Source organism: Equus asinus, chromosome 5 (assembly GCF_041296235.1).
Source record: "Equus asinus isolate D_3611 breed Donkey chromosome 5, EquAss-T2T_v2, whole genome shotgun sequence".
NCBI lineage: Eukaryota > Metazoa > Chordata > Mammalia > Perissodactyla > Equidae > Equus > Equus asinus.
In genome coordinates this window covers 93,219,892-93,242,438 of record NC_091794.1, presented here as the reverse complement: position 1 = coordinate 93,242,438, position 22,547 = coordinate 93,219,892, and the positions used below count along the sequence as shown (strand labels likewise).

The following is a 22,547-nucleotide window of genomic DNA, read 5'->3' as shown; positions in this document are numbered from 1 at the left end:
GCCTTCTTCATAATAGCCCCAAACTGGAAAGATTCCAAATGTCCACCCATAAAAGAGAATGGATAATCAAATTGTAATATATTCATATGATGAAATACTACTCAGCAATAAAAAAGACCAAATCACTGATACATGCAACATCATGGATAAATCTCAAAAACGTTATGTTAATTGAAACAAGTCATACACTAAAGAATACATAAAGTATAATTCCATCTCTATCAAGTCCATGAATAGGCAAAACTAATCTATAGTGATGAAAATTAGAAAGCGATTTCTGGGGATGAGGGGAGTTAATGAGAAAGGAGCACAGCTTGAGAAAACTTTCTGGCTTTTGTTTTCACTTTTCCTTGAGGAAGATTAGCCCTGAGCTAACATCTGTGTCAATCTTCCTCTATTTTGCATGTGGGTTGCTGCCACAGCATGGCTGACAAGTGCTGTAGGTCTGCACTCGGGATCTGAACCCGTAAACCCAGGCTGCTGAGGCAGAGAGTGCCAAACTTAACCACTATGTCACCGGGCTGGCCCCCTTTCTTGGGTTATGATGAAAATGTTCTATATTCTTGGTTTGGGTGCTGGTTACATGGGTATATACAAGTGTCAAAATTCATTGACTTGAGCACTGAATATCTGTGCATTCTATTTTATGTCAGTTATAACTCAATAAAAATGAATACAGAAAAATGCTGCTTAGTCCTAAAAAAAAGCTATTTTGAACATTCCTATACTTGGTTTTTTGCAACACATGTATGCATATTTGTTGAGTATACAGTTAGGAGTAGAATTGTTAGGTCACAGAACATATATGAATCACAGCTCTGCAACCTAATAGGTGTATGACATTGGGCAAGTACCAGAACCTCTAAAGAACACCAGTTTCCTTATCTGTTACCATGAGCTAATCTCACCTTGATGAGTTTGAAAACTGTATTTGTCAATTAACAGAAGGACATAATGCTGAGAAATCTTATTCTCTAAAATTACAGATTTTCAGAAAATTAGCTATTTGAAATATCAGTAAGAATGGAATATTCTGCTCTTGCCTGGAGGATCTGAGCTACTTTGACGCGGAGAAGCAGCCTCAATTTCCAACCCAGGTGCAGAGCTTCAGATAAGGGGTTTCCAGATACAATATTTCACATTTATCTTCACATTGTAGTCTCCAAGGAAACAGGACCCTGAGTCCTCTTAGCTCAGGCCTGATGATAATCCCTTTACACATAGCCTGGTGTGCTTTGGGGTTATCAAAACACTGCTTCTTTTAAACTTTACCTACACTCCATCACTTCCTCAGATCCTAGAATAACTATATTTCTTCCTGTGCTTGGTGAGATGTCCATGATTCCTCTCCCTTGCGGCGTTAATCAACCTAACTTTGTCAGACCACAGGTGGTCTTTATCATATGCACTTTATCTTGGGGATTACTATTAACATTTGTAAAATATGTTCACGTTGCCTGTATAGGCATTTAAGAAAAGGTAGTTATTTTTTATTATTCATGTATGAGTTCAATAAATGTTCATTTGACAGCTAGTATTTGCAAGGCACAAATTATTGCTATGAGAGATGCACAGATAGAAAACCATTTTTTATTTCTGATGGAAAAAGAAAACAACAACAACCACTATTCTTCAGTTCCTAGGAGAAAAATACTTTTACTGAACTTCACTTTAAACAGTCAAATGTAAATGAAAACATTCTCAAGACTATTTTATAGGTAAAAAAGTACTACAATTTACATGATTTGCTAAAGATTTGACATAAAACTATGGATTCTAAGAAATGGTAGGGTTTTCATAATCAGAGTGAGAGCCCCCAAATGTCACCTGTCCCTTTCTGTAAAGAAATATTCTTATAAATGCTCCAATGAAAAACAGAGATAGACTGACTTACAAAAACTCTAACGCTGAATGCAGGCTCGTTCACCCGTTTGGGGTCCCCTCCCACACAACCAAGTGGCTTCCTCTCTTTGCCATTCCCCAGAGATTGCAAAGCAGGCTGGGCAGGGTGTGGTGGAAAACCCGAGAAACAAACACCACCAGTTCCCCTTCACTTCTCCCCGTCTTGATTTTCTCCCAAACCAAGATCCTGCCCACGTCTTTCCATTTACTATAGCTCACAAATTGCAGTCTTCTATAGGAAGAAGAAGGTTATACAGTCAAAATTACTTAAGGGAATGATTTTTAAAATTTGAGTCTAGTTTTCCAAGAAATCTTGGTTTGGGATATAGATGAGGCTGTTTGGGAGGGATTTAGATGGAGAATAAATTTGGGAATATGAGAATACGTTTTAGGGAAGTAACGAGATGATCATGGATTTAGCTTAGTGTTTGGGTTTTGTAGTCAAATCTCAGAAAAGCAAATTAACCTCTGCGGTCTTAATTTTCTCAGTTTTAAAAGGGAAAATAATAACGGGTACTTTGTCGAGTTACTTCCACATTTAAAAAATCCATTGTGCATTATTTATTCTGAAGGTAAAGGTATAGTTGGAACATCCTCCCTTGCTGTGAAGGAGCTTATGAACAAGTGAACTGCAGTGAGGATTCACACATAGCACTTGCTCAATAATTTATTATTATTATTATTATTATTATTATTATTGGTGAGGAAGACTGGCCCTGAGCTAACATCTGTTGCCAATCTTCGTCCACTTTGTATCCGGGACGCTGCCACAGCATAGCTTGATGAGCGGTTCGTATGTCCACGTCAGGGATCCAGAGGCAAAGCTGAGCGCGCAACCTTAACCAATACACCACCAGGCCAGCCCCTATTAATATTTTATTGTTTAGATTAGAAGACGAGTGCAGGGAAAAATGAAAGTGGTTTGTAAGCCAGAAAAGTCTCCGCAAATACTATCAAAGCCCTAGAGGATGGAAGTAGAGTGAGAAATTTCAGGAGTCTGGTTACGGATTTGAGTTTCAAGGTTGTCAAATTCTCCCATATTTGGGCCTGAATTCTCAGAATAGAACAGAATAGGATGTTAGGGCTGAGATCATCTGGTCCAATTTTATGCTAATCGAAAATTCCTGCCTCCTGTCACCGCGCCCTGGCGAGAAAGAACACCGCCACCGCAACTCATCTAATCCGAGCCCCAACCCTCTGACATCATCGCCCCGCCCCTCAAGCCCAAGCTCCGGGACGCCCAGTCTCTAAGCTACGGTCCCCTGCGCCACTGCCCGCGGAGCCTGCGCAGCGGAGGGGCGGGGCGGGGCGGGGCGCGCGCTGCGTGGGGGCGGGGCTAGTGCGCACGCAGCCTCAGCCTCTTCCCAGCCCTTTTTCTTCCTGGTTCTCCTGTCAGTCTGCGGGTACCGTCTGGCAGCTGCTTCCGGTAGGAGCGCGGTGCAGGGCGAGTCGGTCTCAGCTCCTCGTCATGTCCTACGGTCCCTTAGACATGTATCGGAACCCGGGGCCCTCGGGGCCCCACCTCCGGGACTTCAACAGCATCATCCAGACGTGCAGTGGCAACATCCAGCGGATCAGCCAAGCCAGTGAGCCGGGGACCGGGCTGGGGGGCGGGCGCCGTCCGGGGGGCAGGCGCCGTCCGGGGGGCAGGCCTGGGTGTGGCTGTCGGGACGCGGAGCCCGGCCCGGGCTACGGCCAAGGCCACCCTTGACGCCGTGTCGGGCTCTCCACTCTGGGGGCGGCGGGCTGTCATCCCCGTGTCTGTCAGGCCCAGGCTCCCCAAGGGTCCAGAGCCCTAGCTGAAGCTCGAGTTTTTCCCCAGGAGTTCTGCCCTCGTGATGTTGGGCCCAAAACGGCAGACCTGACAGCCCCAGGGTGGGAAGGGGTGTGTGTGTCACCTCGAGAGCAGTGAGTGTGTTGAGTTGGCGCAGTGGTCAGCCGAGTTTTTCCTGTCATCCGCCTTCCCCCCACCCACCTCTCTATCCTCTTTGGCCAGTTTGGATTGGGAGTTGTTTACTGGTTTAGACTTTAGCTTTACATTCTGCTGAGCTTCTGGCTTCTTGGAGATCAGCAGCTTTCAATTAAAAGAAGTGGAGAGTGCCTGTATTATGGTGAATTAATACACAGTTCTTCCTGTAATGAAATTGTAAATCAGATACAATGAATGGTATGTGAGGGGTGAGATGACTTCTGTTTTAATAAAGAGAATTCACCCAACACATTTCAATTTACATTATTGTGTCTCTTGTAGCAAAAGATTTGCATATGTTTTTGGATTTCAAGCTGATGAGGCTTTTGTTTTCCTTCCCTGTTTAGCTACTCTTTTGAGCAAGTCTGATGTGATACGTAGAGAGGCTCAAGGTCTTGGCCACAGTCACACAGCAAGTAAGACCCGGTCGAGTCACAGGTAGATTTTAGAATGTCATTGCTTGTCTTAAAACTCCATCCCCACCATTGGGGTTTGAGTGAGACTGCGGCTGAATGAGTCAAATATAGGCTGTTTCTCGTGCCTGGAAGTCAGCACAGAGGCTTATAAACAGGAGTCAGCAGCAGCAACTTTACTTGGAGAGAATGATGATTGTCATCGTTGTTTATTATTGTGCTTTTCTGAGCGTGGTTGTGTTCTGTTAATAGAACTAGTTGGTCCTGAATGACAGTTACTTTTTAGATTTTAAAGAACAGTCTGTCACTTTGCTTTTAAATTTAAATATGTAATGTAGAATTTGAGAGGTGGGAAGTTTCTGATGGGAAGGGGTTGAGACTGGGTGATTTGCAAGTGGAAGAAGAATATGTAGCCTGTTAAATCCAGAAATTTTTAAAAAATTAATATCACCACTGGCTAGAAAGTATAGTACTGTGTGTTCCAGTTTCCTGTTATGAGGGAACTATAGTACCGGTTAGATGGGAAAATTCTGGTTAAAGGCTGAAAGTTTCTTGTTGAGGCTGTGTCTAATTTTAATGTCTATTTGTGCAGTCATTCAACATATGTTTGAGTATCAGACTATGTAGTATGTATAGGAACTGGCATGGTTTCTCTCATATATTCATATTTGAACTGAAATATAAAGTTGAAAGGGATCATGCTATCTAGACAAGGTGTAAATGACATTATGTGGGTATTCAGGGGAAAGAGAGACTATTTTCAGTTGAGAGGGATCAGAGAAGGCATTATGGCATTTGAGCTACGTCTGGAAAGATGGTGGAAAGAATTTGAACTTCAGATGGTAAAGAATGGAAGAGCGTTCCAAGAGGGAATAAAATGAACAGGGTATGGTAATGGGAAGGCATGGGGGTGAGTATAGAAAGGTAGAGTGATTTAATTTGTCTAGAGTGGTTGACTCCAGAAAGTAGTGGAAAATAGGTTTGGGAAGGTAAGTGGGGGCCCAAACATGAAGGGCTTTAAGTGCTAAACTAAGGGAGTTTGGTTTGAATTCTTTAGGAATGTGTAAATTGAATTGGAAGGGAGAGACTGGAATCAGAGACACCAGCTAGGGACTGTGAAAATTAAAAGGAAGGTGGCATAGGAGAGGTTTCTTTGGTGATAGAATTGATAAGATTTAGTTGTTGATTGGGCATTGGGCTCAAGGGACCATTGGAGTCAACCATTAATAACATTAACAGCTAAAGTTTGGGTACATACTGTGTGCCAGGCAGTGTGAAAAGTACTTTGCTTGCATTATCTTATTTAATTTTATAGCAACCCTGTGAAATACTTACCTATGTTATTTCCATTTTATGGGTTAGGAAACAGACTGAGAAAGCTTAAATAATTACCCAGCTACCAAAGGGCAATACCTGAATTTGAAACCAGGTCTACCTCTTATGACCAGCAGTTAGCCTTTTTTATAATTTTTAATTAATATTAGAGTTTTGTAACAGTTAACACTTCAAGTTACAAGTGACTGGCTTTTTTTTTGCTCTCCGTAGGAAACTCTGGAGAATACCTGAGGCTGTGGAACTTTTTCTTCTTGCGATGTGTCTACCTCCCCTGCTAGATTGGTAGCTCCTTTGAAGCATGGGGCATGACTTATTCCTCTTTATATTTCTAGTGCTTCTCTCAGTGCCAAGTATATGATAGATTCAGGCATTCACTGTTCAACAGATATTCTTTAAGCACCTGCTGTGTGCTGGGGATGGAGGGATGAACAAGACAGACAAAATCCCCGCCCTGATAGTGTGTGTGTGTATATACATATACACACATATGCATACATACACGTATATGAATAACGTCAAATAATAATAAGTGCTGTGAAGAAAAATCAAGCTAGGGGCTGGCCTCGTGGCCCTGCGGTTAAGTTCACACATTCTGCTTCTCGGTGGCCTGGGGTTCGCCAGTTCAGATCCCGGGTGTGGACATGGCACCGCTTGGCAAAAAGCCATGCTGTGGTAGGCGTCCCACATATAGAGTAGAGGAAGATGGGCACGGATGTTAGCTCAGGGCCAGTCTTCCTCAGCAAAAAGAGGAGGATTGGCAGTAGTTAGCTCAGGGCTAATCTTCCTCAAAAAAAAAAAGAAAAATCAAGCAGGGTAAGGGGACAAAGAGTGCGGAAAGAAAGAGGGTGAGTGTGCTATTTTAGATAAGTTGGTCAAGGAAGGCCTCTCAGAGGAGATGACATTTGAGTAGACACACTGGAATGAAGTGTGAGAGAGAGCCATGTGAGTAGCTGGGAGAAGGTGTTCTAGGCAGAGGGAATAGCAAGAGCAAAGGCCTTGGTGTGTTTAGAGAATAGCAAGGAGGCTAGTGCGGCTGGACTGCAGTTAGAGAAGGGAAGCATAGTCGGAAAAGAGGTCAGGGAGGTAGCCAGGGATCATATCACATAGGGTCTTGATGCTTAATAAATTGTTTTTGGTAGATTTGACTCTACCAACTACCATTTTCTACCATCTTGGAACTCTTCCTGCCTCATTCTCCTGGTACTATGTGGTACCTATCACATCTTATGACCCTAGGTAGTATGAGTTGGAATTCTTCCCTTGGGATTGTTTGGCAAGGAATTGGGAATGTGACATTGGTAGGGTGACATTGCTTCTACCCAGTTATCAGGCTAGTGCCTTCCCCCAAACCTCTCTAAGACATGGCCGGCATACCTAAGTATATCCTCTGAATGTGAGCTCACAGACATGTACTCACATTCATATAGCCCTGCAAGGACCTGTACCCGTTGAAAGTTTGAGACAATACTTATTCTCTTTTCTCAACTGTTCAGCCACAGACGTAGGTTTGGAATTCCTGAGCCTATTAGCCTGAAATACCCAGGCCACTGCGTGGGTTGTTACAGGTACAGCTAGGGATGACTGCCTGTACCGAGGGTTGTTATCAGTATGTGTGGGGTGCAGAGGAAAAATGCTTGACTCTGCCTATGGTCAAATGAAGGTTCTGGGCAAGTATTGCTGAGGCAGATATAGGAAAACAGCTAATAGCCTCCAAGTTATCTCTAAAGAGATTAAGGAACAGCATTTCTGTTCTTTAACGTTGCTACTTTATTGATATGATTTTGTTTACTAAAAAAATAAAAAGCAGTTGGACTTTTAAAACGGCTTATCATGAAATCCTGTGTGGTCTTCTTTCAAAGTTATTTTCCTATTTGCCACTTGGTTTTTATTTCATTGCCACCCTCTTAAGTCTTCATGATCTCAATATCTCTACTCCAGCAGCATACTCTCAGTGTCTCTCTTCCCATTCTGGTTCATTCTGATAATGTTATCAGCAGTATGTCTAAAATCCTGTTTTCATTGTACGGTGGCTCTCTGGTGTCTACTGCATCCGATCTTAACATTCCACCTTGCTTTACTCTCTATCATCTTAACCCAAATTAGCCATATTTTCAACTTTTCTTCACCCTTTGCTACAGGCAGGCTGTTTTTCTTAACATCCCTAAACACTGGTTTTTGCTCATTCTGTTCCTTCTTTCTTTAATATCTTTCCTCCCTAGCCATCTGAATTATACAAATCCTTTGAGTTGTGTTTAAAACCTGCCCCTCATAACTAAGCCTTTCTTTGCTTTTGAAAGAGAGTGAGGGGGCCGGCCAGGTGGCGCAGTGGTTAAGTTTGCACGTTCTGCTTTGGCGGCCCAGGGTTCGCTGGTTCGGATCTGGGGTGCAGACATGGCACTGCTTGGCAAGCCACGCTGTGGTAGGTGTCCCACGTATAAAGTAGAGGAAGATGGGCATGGATGTTGGCTCAGGGCCTGTCTTCCTCAGCAAAAAGAGAAGGATTGGCAGCAGATGTTAGCTCAGGGCTAATCTTCCTCAACAAAAAAGAGAGTGAAGTCAGAAGAGCATGGGCTTTAGGGTCAGCAGATCTGTGACTTAGTCTCTGCTCCTCTGTGTACTGTTACCCTTGGGCAGGTTGTTTCCTCTTTTTGTCTGTTACCCCATCTGTAAAATGAATGGCGTTGTTAAAATGGGATGTTTGAGAGTGCCTCATTTAGTGCCTGGCACGTAGTAGGCGTTCAGTAAATGGTGATAGTTCTGGTTGAGTCCTCTACCCGACTATAGTTTAGTAGTTAGGTGAGCAGACTCAGGAGTCAGACTGCCTGGGTTTGAATCCTAGATCTGCTTCTTTCTAGCTGTGTAAACACATCGCTTTAACCTCTCTCTTTCTCAATTTCCTCATCTATAAAATGGAGTTAATAATAATATCTACTTTATAGGATTGTGAGGATTAAATGAGGTAATTTATGTAAAGTGCTTAGAACAGTGCCTGCAACACAGTAAGTGTTTAAGAAATGTTAGGTATCATTTTGGGGTTTTTTCTTTGAATTTGCAAGCAATTTCCTTTCACAGTTTAGCACTTATATTCTGTATTCTTTAATTGATTTATGCCTCTTGACCTTGTCGTTCTAACTAGAGAGATCACTGTTGGTTTTGTGGGGATAGAGAAGTGTACAACCATGCAGTGTACATTTCTCTGTAGCTACCGTGCCTGGCACAGCGATGAATATGTAGTTGGCATTCAATATGTACTTAATTGATTTTATCATTGCTAAGTACATTTTTCTTGGTCTTAAGTTTGATAATGATAGCTATCCTTAATTGAGTGACAGACACTGTTCTAAATTTAGCTTCGTATTATCTCATTTTATCCTCACAACAACCATATGAGAGTTTTCTTGTTATTCTTATTTTTTTAGGTGAGGAAATTGAGGCCCAGAGAAGCTAGGAAGTGGTGGAACCAGGAGTAACACATAGGCAGTCTTAATTCAGAGTGTGCTCTTAACCTTTCGTGTTCTGTCCCTGGTATGGTGAATGGAACGTTGTACCTTTGATATTTAGTACTCATCTTCAGCTTAGAGCTCTACTGTTGTTATACAGTAGCTACTTTTTAAAAGTCAGGGCATTTTCATTGTAGCTGTATAAAAACAGAGTGTCAACCTAATTTTCAGAGTAAGACAAATGAAATGATTTCATTGTCATATTGCCACATTGGCTGTCATTTTCTAATTTGGTGTAAATAATGTTTTTTTGTTGACTTTATATTTGGTTTTTTAAAAGTACTGAATTAGGGCATTCGAGTTTGTCAAATGAAGAGAAACGTTTTTCCCACCTGTGGTGGTAGTTGCCTTCGATAGGACTAGACTTTGGTTTGGATAAAGGTTCATTTGGAGATTCAGATTCTGCCTAAAGCTGGTGTCAGCTAAAAGCACAGAAAGAGTACAATTTAGAGTAGTTCCTAGTGTGGACAGTAGCTGTACTGTACAATACATTTATTTGCTTTGTAGTCTTTTAAAAGTTTTAACCAGGATGTGCTTTTAAAAATGAGAGGTTGGGGATAGGAGAAATTGAGGCCTAGTTTTTTGGGGGTTTGTTTTTGAAGAAGATGAGCCCTGAGCTAACATCCGCTGCCAATCCTCCTCTTTTTGCTGAGGAAGACTGGCCCTGAGCTAACATCCGTGCCGATCTTCCTCTACTTTATGTGTGGGATGCCTGCCACAGCATGGCTTGCCAAGCAGTGCCATGTCCGCACCCGGGATCCAAACTAGTGAACCCCGGGCCATCGAAGCCGAATGTGCGCACTTAACTGCTGTGCCATGGGGCCGGCCCCCGAGGCCTAGTTTTAAAAATAACAAAATTGCTTACATGAAACTCAAGGATTTGTCTTTATGTTTGGCCTAGTCATCTGGTTTCCAGGATTATGTAGCATTTTATGGAAGATACCAAATTATTTTCATCCAAAATGTTGTAACAAATCAATCTAAAACTTTTATTTACTAGAATGACTGGAAAAGAATTTTCTCATTAACCAAGTTGACCAGAAAACCCTTCTAGATTCAACCTATTTTGATAAAAATCTTTCCAAAAAGTAACAGTTTACTTTTTGACATTTTAAGTCCACTCAAGTGAAAATAAGTGTATATGTAAACATTCTATTTCTTTTTGGGCTTTAGGTTTATTAAGGGATACAGTCCTTAGGTGTAAATTAGGTGGGTCATCAAGTCACTGTTTCTTTTCTTATCTGGCTTTTTTTTGGGGCGGGGTGGTGAGGAGGATTGGCCCTGAGCTAATGTCTGTTGCCAATCCTCCTCTTTTTGCTTTAGGAAGATTGTCACTGAGCTAACATCTGTGCCAGCCTTCCTCTATTTTATATGTGGGACACTGCCACAGCATGGGTTGTTGAGCAGTGTGAATGTCCGTGCCCAGGATGCGAACCTGTGAAGCCCGGGCTGCCAAAGCAGAGCAGGTGAACTTAATCTCTGTGCCACCGGGCCAGCCCCAAGTCACTGTTTCTGAATAAATCCCTAATGTTGGTGATTATGGAGGGCAGAATATGAAAAATTCTGCTTATTTGGGTTCCAGTAAACTAAGACACTTCTGTTCTCATGATTTGAGTTTTGGGTATCTGATGCCTGAGTCTTACTAGAAACTTTTAGGAAGATATCTTAATGTTCAGAAAGAGTTGATGGAGGCTTGGATTAATTCTGGTGCTTAGCTAGCAAATGATCCAGTGAAGTCCCCTGCCCTGTGCTTCCCTCACCCCCCAACCCCTGCCAGTTCAGGTAATCTCAACAAACAAAATAAGTCAAAAAAGTCTGGATGAAAAAAAGTTCTCAGCTGAGAATACACAAAGAACAGCTGGTTTTTAATTGATTTTTCCATATTCTCTAAAATCCCCATTGCTCTCTGGGATATTTAATAAGTTTTGATAGAGGATTAATAACTTGATACTTTGACATGTCTCTAGAGTTTCTAAGGAGAGTGCTCTGCTTTTTAAAGACAGTCAATAAGATGAGATCTGTTTCCTTGAACTTTTTGTAAAATCTACCTTCGTGTGTCATCATATATTCAATCAACTGTTTTCTGCAGGGGTGTGTGCATATATGGCTATGCAAATACAGAAATGAGTAGAATGTGGTCCCTGCCCTCCAAAGGCGTATAGTCATTCCAGTCCCATTTGTTCACAGGTGGAGCCTCTCTAAGCCAAGCTCTGGCTTGCAAAAGCACTCCTTGGTTACACAGCATCATTCTGGGACTAGAGCTTCCTCATTATTAGTGAATTTTAACATTGAGCAGTAGTGGGAGTACTGAGAGATCATTTAGTCCTCACATAGTTGTAAAGATTTAATGAGGAAAAAAAACCTCCCCACACACAAATAGTAGGTAGTATGACAAATAGTAAGTATTCAATATATGTTAGTTAAACCTGAATATCATATACAGTTGGTGAAAAAAGACCCAGCAGCATAAAATGACTTGCCTGGTGCCATACATCTAGTTAGTGGTCAAGATGGCTTAGATTTCAGGTCTCATTATTGCTAGCTCATCTTCATTAGTATCTTCTGCCTTAAAGAAAGTGTCATGATATAAAAGGGAGGCTAACTCAATTAATCAGCAATTACTTATGTCCCCACTGGATGCCTGACACTCTGCTGGACTCTGGTGAGGACACAGGAATATTCCCAAAGGTGGGAGGGAGTTGGGGAAGGGAGCAGGTTGGAGCAAGGACGTCAGCCTATCTGGAGCAGAGAGCTGTTAAGTTGGGGATCAGATACGCAGGGTGGGGCTGAGTGGAACACTGGGAATTGGAGGCCTGCCCTGTGTCATTATAGTCTTTTTCCTTTAAGTGTCAGCCTTTTGAGAGAACATAATGTGGCACGAAGAATATAGCCACTGGAATTAGCCCTGGGTTTGAATTCTGGTTGTTATGACTCTGCTCAAAACCCATCCGTGGCTAAAATCCAAAGCCCTTGCACTAGTTTACAAGGTCCTGTACGCTCTGGCTCCCCTCTGGCTCTTTGGCCTCCTCTCTTATCTATTGTTCGCTCTACTCTAGTCACACTGGCCTCCTCTCTGTTCCTCCAACGCACAAAGTGCTGTTTCCTTGGGGACTTCGTACAGTCAAGTGTCACTTAACCATGGGCATAGGTTCTGAGATATGCGTTGTTAGGTGATTTCATCATTGTGTGGACATCACAGAATGCACTTACACAAACCTACATGGTATAGCCTACTACACACCTAGGCCGTATGGTGCTAATCTTATGGGACCGCCATCTTATATGCGGTCTGTCCGTGACTGAAACATCATTGTGTGGCACGTGACTACACTTAATACTGTACTCTCTCTGCTAGAAAGCTTCTTGTCCAGATATTTGCATGGCTGGACCCTTGACTTCCTTTAAGATTTCTGCTCAGTGTCACCTTATATAAACTAGTACCACCCTATATAAACTAGTACCCTCTGCCCAGCCCTTCATTCCAGCCCTTACTTGAGTTTATTTTTCTTTATAGTACTTATCACCACCTGATATATCCTATTGTCTATCTCTTTTCCTTAAAATGTCAGCTTCTTGAGAGCAAATGTTTTCCAGAGCATAGAACACTGTAGAGTAGGTACTCTGAACAAATGAGTTCTGTAACTCTCGTGAGCCTTGGCGTGCCCATCTGTAATATTAAGATATTAATGCTTATTTAAAGGGTTGTTGGATCAAATAAGATAACGCTTATCAAGTGTAAAGGGAAAACATTCCTTGCATGTTTCCTCTACTCTCAATACTTTACTTCTGACACCAGATGTGTGGGTTTTCCACACACCAAGCAATTCTCAGATTCTCCAGACACCAGTTGGGTGTCCTACAATTTAACTCAATTCTGACGCTGTCTACCTGGAGTTGGCACCAGATCCCACAGGTTAAGGGCTCAGTCTCACAAGACTGCCCCCCATGCCAATTCCAAGTCAGAAGTGGAGATTCCTATAACCCCTTTCTCAGGTTCGATTGATTGCTAGAGTGGCTCACAGAACTCAGGAAAACATTACTTGCTAGGTTACCAGTTTATTATAAAAGGATATAATTCAGGAACAGCCAGATGGAAGAGATGCCTAGGGCAAGGTGTAGAGGAAGGAGCTTGGAGCTTCCGTGCAACCTCTGAGCTCGACTTTCTGCCTGCATCTCTCCATGTGCTCACCAACCTGGAAGCTCATCGAATCTAGCTGAAGAGTTCCTATAGACCTTAGTCTGCATCTCCTCTGCCCCCATTCCCCTTCCAGGAGGTTGGTGGGTGGGGCTGAGAGTTCCAACCTTCTAATCACTTGGTCTTTCTGGTGACCAGCCCCACCCAATCTAAGGCTATCTAGGAGCCCCGCCTTAAGTCACCTCGTGAGGATAAACTCCATGTGCTGAAAGGGGGCTCTTTATGAATAATGAAAGATGCTCCTATCACTCAGGAAATTCCAAGAGTTTTAGGAGCTTGTGCCAGGAACTGGGGACAAAGACCAACTGTATTTTTTATTAAACCACGTCAAGTCCATAGCCCAGTGTCTGGCACATGGTAAATGCTCAGTAAATACTAATGTCTGCCCTCTTTCATAAATTATTTGTATGGCTAGCCAGTTGATAGCTTAGTGTATCCTGATTCCCACTTGACTTAGATAAGAAGGAAATCCCACATTAGTGATGAAAAATGGTTATTTATATCTTATATAATTCTCTCTTAGCACAATACAGTAATTAATAGTGCTTACATTTTCCTGTGGAACCAGGAAGCTAAAAGTAACTCTCACCTAATAGAATAGATATATTTTAGGGAGCTTTGTCAAAAGGCAAATTTTTAATCAATTGAATCCTGTATTTCCATTATAAAATGGGAGTTACATTTTTGCTAGAAAAACAATGTCTCAAAATAAGAAAATCATAATTTTCTTATAATCTATATATTCTTGACTTCGGAAGGTTTTGCTTTGTAACAACCTTGATACAGTGATTTTTGGCTAGGGAGAAGTAACTTGTGCGTACTGCCGAGGACTATGTTGCTCAGTCTCAACTGAGGGGCGGTGTAGCCCGGCAGTCAGTAAGAAGATTTTGCCTAATCGTTGTTTCTGTTCAGACTTAGAGGCTATTAGCACATCAGCGTTTTCGTAAGGTAAATGGTACTTAATAACTTTTAGCTTGCCTTTTTACCATTCTTGGTGACCAAATTGGGGGCAAGATTATTACTGTGACCCCAAAATTTTGTCATTCTGAAGAGGACTCTATCATAAGGAACAATTAAATTTTAGAATTCAAAATTCTGAAGAGTTCTTTCTCATTGGAGATGGAAGAACTGTATGCATATGTTGTCCCTACAACGTATACGAATGATATACCTTGGTTTCCTCATCTTCCTCCACTAAGCCAGTTAAATAGTAGTTTGATCTTTCACAAGTGAAACTTCGGCGTTATCCTGAGAGGATAGGAAAGGCCCTTACAAAGGAGGCTGTCTTTTGGCTGGAGGGGCCCATATATATTATCTCTTGAAGTTCTAGTGAAACTTGAAGATAACTGTGTTTCCGCTGGGCAAAGAATACTCTATTATTGTGTTCTGTACTCCAGTTACTTGTAATAGAAGACAGTGAATGCTCTTAAAAAGCAACAAAATTCCATCCTCTACAAGTGAATGGTGAGTGAATGAACGAATGAACGATTCTTCCTCAACCTCCTGGCCAACCAGAAAAAGCAAAGAGAAGGTGGGACACTGAAGAAATCTAGGGCTGTATCCCTGTTGCAGAATCAGTGAGGGACAGGGGTGCTCAGATCCCCAGGCAGGCTGGTGTTAGAGTGTGCCTCCTTACTGATAGATAATCAGTTCCTCTGGATCTCTGCTTTCCTAGTCCAGGGCTAGGGGCTTGAACATCCAGGAGTCAAACACGACCGTTCTAGTCTTAGCAAAATATCTAGGAAAAGGTAGAATTAGCTGAACAAAACCGTATATTTGACTATAGATAGCATCATTGAAAGAACACAGGCATTGGAGTCGGATGTACCTGAGACTGAATTTTTGCCCTGCTGCTTATTAATTGTGTACCCTTATATAAGATACTTCCCTAAACGTATTTCCTCACCCGCAAAATGAAGCTATTTCTGCTTCAGATGGTTGCCGTGAAAAGTGATAAGATAGTGTATACAAAGCTCCTAATATAGTGCCTGGCACGTAGAGGTGCTCCATCAGTTGTAACTTGTTATTAATGATAAATATACATTGTCTTTCCAAAAGTGTTTGCTATTGACAAATGATCGTGTATTAGTGGATTTATAAACTTTTATTGTTGCAAATTGATATTTGGTATCAACACCCTTCCAAAGGTGATGGAGTTTTTATTCACTGCCATGGGAAGTCTGGAAAAATTTGGAAGTTCTTTGGGGGTGATGAACAAAACCACCACCTTCTGTTTAGTGACATAGTTACTCCACAGGAGAAAGGCGAACTTCATCATTAGTTTTAGTAGAATGTAAATGCCAAGGTTTTGATTATAGCAAGCTTTTCTGTTAGGTGCATGTACTTATTCCAGATGTGGAGAGAAATCAGTGATCTGAGGAGAGTGCTCATGTTGAATGTATTTTCCTTTTAAATGAATCCTTTTTTCCCCCTTCTCCCCAGCTGCTCAGATAAAGAATTTGATGAGCCAACTAGGAACTAAGCAGGACTCAAGCAAGCTGCAGGAAAACCTGTGAGTAGCTTCCTGGCAAGGCTGGGTTTCTCTGAGGGCCCTTTGAGGACACACCTAACGTCCTTGCTGCGTGGCGGCTTAGGTTTCAGGCCAGTGAAGTCGGAACGAGAGACAGTGGGACATGAGGTAATAGCTGGATCTAGGAGAGGAGCAACAGAATACATTAATGGGTTGTGATCTCCCCTGCCTCTTAAAGTCCTTGAACTCTGGTTTTTCTTCCTTTGGGCAGTTTAGCAGAACAACTTAGGGAAGTAGAGAGGGGACCCCTGCCACTCTTAAACTATATTCTACATAAATGAGCCTCCTTGTTGGCACAGTACTCCTGATGATCTGAGCTAATCTATTCTAGTTGGATTTCCAACTCTGTATAATATGAGAAAAATTCATTCAGAATGACCCAAGGGGAGTCTGCAGGAGAGAACAGTGGACTGGTCACGGGGACTCGTGATTCTTTTTATCACATACCTCCTTGACTCCATTTCTGCTTTTAGAAGTTCTGTTCTTCGTCTTTAAAATATACTGAACAGTATTCTTTGTTTCCTGTCCTAGACGTTGTGAAGTGAGAGATCGACTTACTACTTTGAGCTTTTTCCAGGGAGATGTGAAATTCCTCTGGACATGTTGGTACTGACCGGGATGTTCAGGCTCCTGATTGACGCCCTCTTGTTTTTGACTCCCTTGTTTTTTATCTTGGAGGCCCCTTTGCAGTGAAAAACATTAATAATTAGTAGTGTGGTTTCTCTGTCCTCCCTTAAAACCTTTGTAGAAATGGCCAGTTAGGAGAGGAAACCATGACTGAAAGTGTTTCCACAACTTTCCAATCCCATTTGATATATTACATATTCTTCCCTCTTTAATTTCCTTCCCGCTCTACTCCTTATGTATTTTTACACAGTATAAAAGTTCTTTGTTTTGAAAGGAAGAGCCAGAAAGTCAGGCATAAAGGACAAGTAGGGAGCCAAGAATAAAGCTGAGAAAGCAGCAGCTTTAAGCAAGAACGTGGGAGTAGATCTTTGGAGTTGTTCCCTGGGGTGGAAGCTGTGCTTTTAGCACCCCTTTCATCCAGCCACCGGGGCCTGGCTTCCATCGCTGGTCAGTGGACTGTGACAGACAGGAACCACGCAGAACCCCTGGGCAATTCAGTGTGCGAGTTTTGTGAGAATTCAATGCGTAAGAACGATTAGATTTAGGTGTGGGGGCAGTTGCTCTTTTCTTTTCTATCAGAACTGCTGATATGCTTTTCATTTCTCCCCAAAGGGTTAAAATCTGATCAGCAGGTTTCATTGAAGTAGGTTCTTTCAACTCAGTAACACGAAGAAGGCTTGAAGTGGGTTTGACTAGTAGTATTTCTGGAGTTTTCTTCTGAACCTGGGCGTCTGGGAACCCATTTCCTCCAGTGCCCTTTCATTCCCCACATTGTGAGATGCTCTGAGAGATACTAAGTGAGACACTCTGGGAACAAACCGATGCTAACTAACAGCCCTCACTCAAGAAGTGAGAATCTCCTGAAACATGTCTTTTCTCTCTTAGGCAGCAGTTACAACACTCCACAAATCAGCTTGCCAAGGAGACAAATGAATTACTGAAGGAATTAGGGTCCTTGCCCCTCCCCCTGTCTACTTCAGAACAGGTTGGTATTTTCTGGGGGTTTTTTCTTTTGGTTGTTTTTTTTTTTTAGTAGGACAGGACTTTCTTTTCATGGAAAGGCAGCGTGTGAAAAAAAAATAACTTGGCCTTTGGTGCTAGGTAGACCTCCTCTAAACCTCATCTTCCTCCTGGGTAAAATGGGGGTATGTGGCTGTTGTGAGCGTAGAAAGAATGTAGGCACCAGTTCTTGCAAGGTCCTGGCATTTAGTAGGTACTCGATTTATGTGATGACCGCTGCTATTCTTAGTAGTTACGTATTACTGTGTTAATAAAATGGGCTTAACTGAAGGAGAATCTCAGTGCTTGCATCTCCTTGGGGTTTGGCTAGCAGCTTAATGTTTTCAGGCTTGATCCTAGTTTGTTTTGTATCTAGTATCTATACATTTCAATCAAATTTCTCTCTTTCATATTTTACACTCACTTTCGTGTCCCGTCCTGAGTCATTCATGGGTCTCGGGTTGAGGAAATGCTCAGGGAAAATGGTTTCTCTTTTCAGGTCATTTGATTCAGTGGCCTTTTAAATCCTTTAAAAACACACAGTTCTCGTTGGCATTCGTTGTTCCCTTGACATGCCGTGCCTTTTCTTCACACATTCCTGAAGTCAGATGTGCCCCCTCCATTGTGGCGTGACTCTTACCTATCGTTCATGGTCTACCTCAGATCCTCTCTCTTCCAGCAGGAAAAACCTTCTTCATCAACCTTAGCCTATTGTGGTTCCATTTTGCTTTTAGCTTCTATACCATTCATGGGGGGGGGGGGAGGGGGGCAGGGGGGCACTAATATTGCTTTTTATTATTGAACTTTTTAAATGATGCTGTCCTATCTCTGATGGCTCTAAAGATGAAGCCTACAACTTCCCTCTCCTGGGTCCTCTGTGAGTTGTGGCTATTGGAACATAAAATAATTTTAGTGTGTTGTGATCATCATTAAAAAAAAATGAAATAAAATAGAAATGTCAGAGTGGGTACCCTGTGATAAGGGTGAATGTGGATACATGAAACTTTTGCTTCATACATATGTGTGTATATGGTCCTAGTTCAAGATGTCACATTCTTACTGTGTGTCTCCATCAAAAAAGTTTGAAAATCGCTAGTTTAACCACCCCAGGCAAGCTGTTTAACGAGGTACTATATGTTCAGTCTTTGCAGTTTTGGCTCCCCCTTCCACAAAAGAGAGGAACCAAGACTAGATGCTTTGTCCTCCTGCTATAAAGTAGTCACAATAAAAAGTCATTGTAATGTGGGGGAGCCCCATGGTTGAGTGGTTAAAGTTCTTCGTGCTCTGCTTCAGTGGCTTGGATTCACTGGTTGGGATCCGGGCTGTGGACCTCCTCCACTCGTCAGCCATGCTGTGGAGGCATCCCACATACAGAGTGGAGGAAGATTGGCACAGATCTCGGCTCAGAGCGAATCTTCCTGACACACAAAAATGATCTTAATGTAATCACTGTTGGTTATCCATATGAACGCTGTTTGTTTTAGTTGTTACTCGTGCTGATATTTCAGTGGTGGACCAGTTCCTCCTTGCCATCCAATATCTCCAAGTTGTTCCCAAATTATGCCTTTCCTCTTCCCAGCTGGGCGCTTAGGGAATACATATTTGTAGATAGTTGTAGTAGTAATAAAAAAGGAGTCTGAGCATCTGATACAGAGTATTGAATGTACTTAAGAGTTAAGTAGTCACCTAAGCAAAATATAAATAGAAAGTTAAATCTGCTACCAAAGAGAAAAGAATCTAATGTATTCTAAAATCAAATAGAAGTTATTTTGGGATTACGCATGCTGTTGTTCCCTTCCATTATCGTGGATCATTAAGAATACAAAACAGATCGACAAACATACTCTCTTTGGTGCAATATGATTCCTCGATTCCTCTCCTCCTACTGTGTTGAATACTCTCTTCCCTTTCAATTCTTTCTTCATCTAATTAATCTTGGCCCCATCACCTGTCATTTTGCTACTGGCCATGCATCAAACCACACAACCTACCTCAGTATTTTTTTCGTACTTACGTACTAGCATCAGTGATTTCTAGTTGCCAAAACCAGTGGCCTTTTTTTGAGTTGTTATTCACTTTTCTTCTCTGAGTCATTTGATCCTCTTCCATCCTGTCTCCACCAAAGCTTTCTTCTTCTTTCCATGATCCCCTTACGTTCTGTCCCCCGACTCTGGTGATCCCTTTCTGGCCTATTTTCTCTGACCCCAGGGTGAGGCCCCGCCTCCTTCTCTAACTCTGTCTTCCTAGAAGTGGGCATGCCCAAGGCTCTGCCATTGACCCTGGAATTTTCTCACTCTGTGCTTTCTCCCTCAGGAGTCTTATCTACTTTTTGAGCTCCGTGTCACCTTTATGAACGTGTCCCCCAGATCTTTTTCCACCCCTAGCTCCTAAGCCTCTAAGTACTTGGCCCATATTGCCAATTCCTTTTCTGACATCTCCTCTTGAATATACTGCCTTCATTTAAAATTTAATGTGTTGTCTTATACTGAATTCCTCCCGTTTCACCCAAACCCTTTAACTAAGCTGATTGACAATACTTATTGTCATAGAAAAGTTTGTGCCTTTTGACATTATTCCCACTTGTGCAAATTTGTCCTGAAGAAAAAGAGTTCTAAAAAAAACCCAACTATGTACTATGGAGCCAAATATCCTGGATTTAAATTCTACCTTTGCTGGTTGCTGTGTGACCCTGGTCTAATTACTTACCTCTCCTTGCCTCGGTTTTCTGATCTGTGAAATAGGGACTATAATAGTACCTAATTTATAGGTTATTGTATGGATTGAGTGAGTTATTCTATAAAGTATTTATAACAGTACTTGCACATGGTAAGCACTGTATAAATATTAGCTATTACAGTAGGGCTCACTTTAGCTTTATTCATAATAGCTAAAAAGTGGGAACAATCTAGAAGGAATGTTTACATAAAATTTACTAGATCAACTTGATGGACTGTTATGTAACAAAGACCATAACTGTGAAGAGTATGGTGACATGGAAAATGTTTATGATAAACTTAAAAGGTAGTATTTTTGGATAGTGACATTGGAGAATGTTTTTTCCCCCTTATTGTTACAATGTTTATATAAAAATAAAAATCCCAGAAAAATGAAAAAAGTTCCCCATCTAAATTTGCTTTCGCTGTTATTACCGTCACTCTCCCAGGTGTGAAATTTGAGTCATTCTTGGCTTTATTCCCCTTCCCCCACAGCCGGTCATTAAGTCATCATAACTTTTCTTAAATTCATTTCTTTGTGTTCCCGTTGCTGATACCACATCTCCTAAGGGTAAACCTAGACTATTGCAGCAATCCTTTTGACTTGTTACTTTTTCCCACTCCATCTTAGACGCCGTCAGACTAATTTTTCTAAGTTATCATTTTTTGCCCATCACGTTTCCTGCTCAGAAATCTTCATTGCTCTTTCTGTTTTAGAGGTTGAATCCCAAACTCCTTAGCTTAGCATTTAAAACCTGCTGTGGTCAGCCCCTTCTGTGCCTTTCCAATTTTATCTTTTAGCTGCTCTCATGAAAAAACCTTTGGTTCCAGCCAAACTATCTGCTTATAGATCCTCTTCAAATTTCTCCTGCCATGCCTTTGCTCATGCTGCTCTCTTCCTGGGTTTGCCTTGCCCCTTCTCTCTCTCTGCTTATTCACACCTCACTCTCCCTTCAGTGTCCACTTCCTCTTGAGACCTTTGACCGCTTGAGTTCTTACTGATTCTACCTGCCTCTGAACTCCTATGGTAATAATCGGATATAGCAGTTATTTGTAGTGATTTGTTACTTGTATGTTATATCCCTTATCTACAAATAGAAGGCAAGCTGTTTGAGTTCGGGTGAGTTTTTACTTCTGTGTTCTTAGCACATGGTAAATGTTCTCAGTATGTGTTTTTTGAGACATAGGATCAGTAAGCTTTGTAAAGGTAGTCTGTAACTATACAAAGTAGTTTTCAGGTTCTCAAAGATTTTAAACCTTACTACAGTGTAAAGGAAAATGATTCTGTGGTTTTCATCTGTGAACTCAGTATAGAAGAATATAGTTTTAACATTTTAGCACAAAATCTCTGTTTGGATCTAGTCTGAATCCAGAGATATTTATTCTGCTTTACAATTTTCTAGGGAGCCAAAATTCTGAATTGCAGTTCCCTCTGAGATTACCCTGCAAGGTAAATGACACCCAATGCCCAGGTTTGTCAGACTGAATGAAGGAAAATTATGACTTGGCTTATAACAGGGATTTGAGTTAGCAAAGAGCAAATTTATTAATTTAAGGGAGAGGCTATTTCATAGTAATTTTCCTAGTTGAAAATCTTTCGGGGGTATAATTTTGCTTTTAATGCGAATTAAAACTAAATGAATCTAGGTTAATATGAAATTTCAAGTTCTTGTTTAATTTCCTTAGCGCCAGCAGAAACTTCAGAAGGAACGCCTCATGAATGACTTCTCTGCAGCCTTAAACAATTTCCAGGCTGTGCAGAGAAGGGTGTCTGAAAAGGAAAAGGAGAGTATTGCCAGAGCAAGAGCCGGATCTCGTCTTTCTGTAAGTTTATTCCTGAAAGAAGACTTTTGCAAATTTCAGGATGTTCTTTCCTAAAGTTGTTTTTTCCCTCTTTCACCATTAACCTTTGTTTACTATCCCCCCCCCCAAATAATAAACATAGACATTAGCTGCTGTGAAAATGCCAGATTGGTATAACCTATATAAAAAATGTGTGTGCCTTTGGTCAAAGACTAGAATATGCACAAAGGTTAAAAAAAGTGACAGGTAGAATTATGTGTAATTTTCTTTTTTCTTTTTTATTGTTATGTTGGTCTTACATTAAAAACTTGAAAAAAGAATTAATCTGTTTCCTAGAATATAACAGGCTGGGTTATTTGGACAATACATACTAGACTTAGTATTTGAAAAGAATTAACAGAATTAACAAATTCTAGGAGTGACAAGAATTAAGAAATATTAGATTTGAACAACCCAGCTTCTTGGGGCTGGCCCCGTGGCTGAGTGGTTAAGTTCACACACTCCGCTTCGGCAGCCCAGGGTTTCACTGGTTCAGATCCTGGGCGCCGACATGACACCGC

General features: G+C 41.6%; 1 protein-coding gene across 2 annotated transcripts in view; it reads left to right on the top strand.

Annotated features, from left to right (window-relative positions):
- Window positions 1–3,186: 3,186 nt before the first annotated feature.
- The window catches only part of STX12 (syntaxin 12), a 33,706-nt gene continuing 14,345 nt past the window's right edge, over window positions 3,187–22,547 (top strand). Inside the window, exons 1-5 of one of the 2 annotated variants that reach the window (XM_044770156.2) lie at window positions 3,219–3,488; window positions 4,219–4,287; window positions 15,757–15,826; window positions 17,357–17,456; window positions 21,871–22,008. In XM_044770156.2, the coding sequence (XP_044626091.2) occupies window positions 3,371–3,488; window positions 4,219–4,287; window positions 15,757–15,826; window positions 17,357–17,456; window positions 21,871–22,008 (495 nt within the window). In that variant the 5' untranslated portion in view covers window positions 3,219–3,370. Of the gene's footprint in view, window positions 3,489–4,218; window positions 4,288–15,756; window positions 15,827–17,356; window positions 17,457–21,870; window positions 22,009–22,547 lie in introns of both variants that reach the window. The other variant, XM_044770157.2, reaches the window with a different exon arrangement.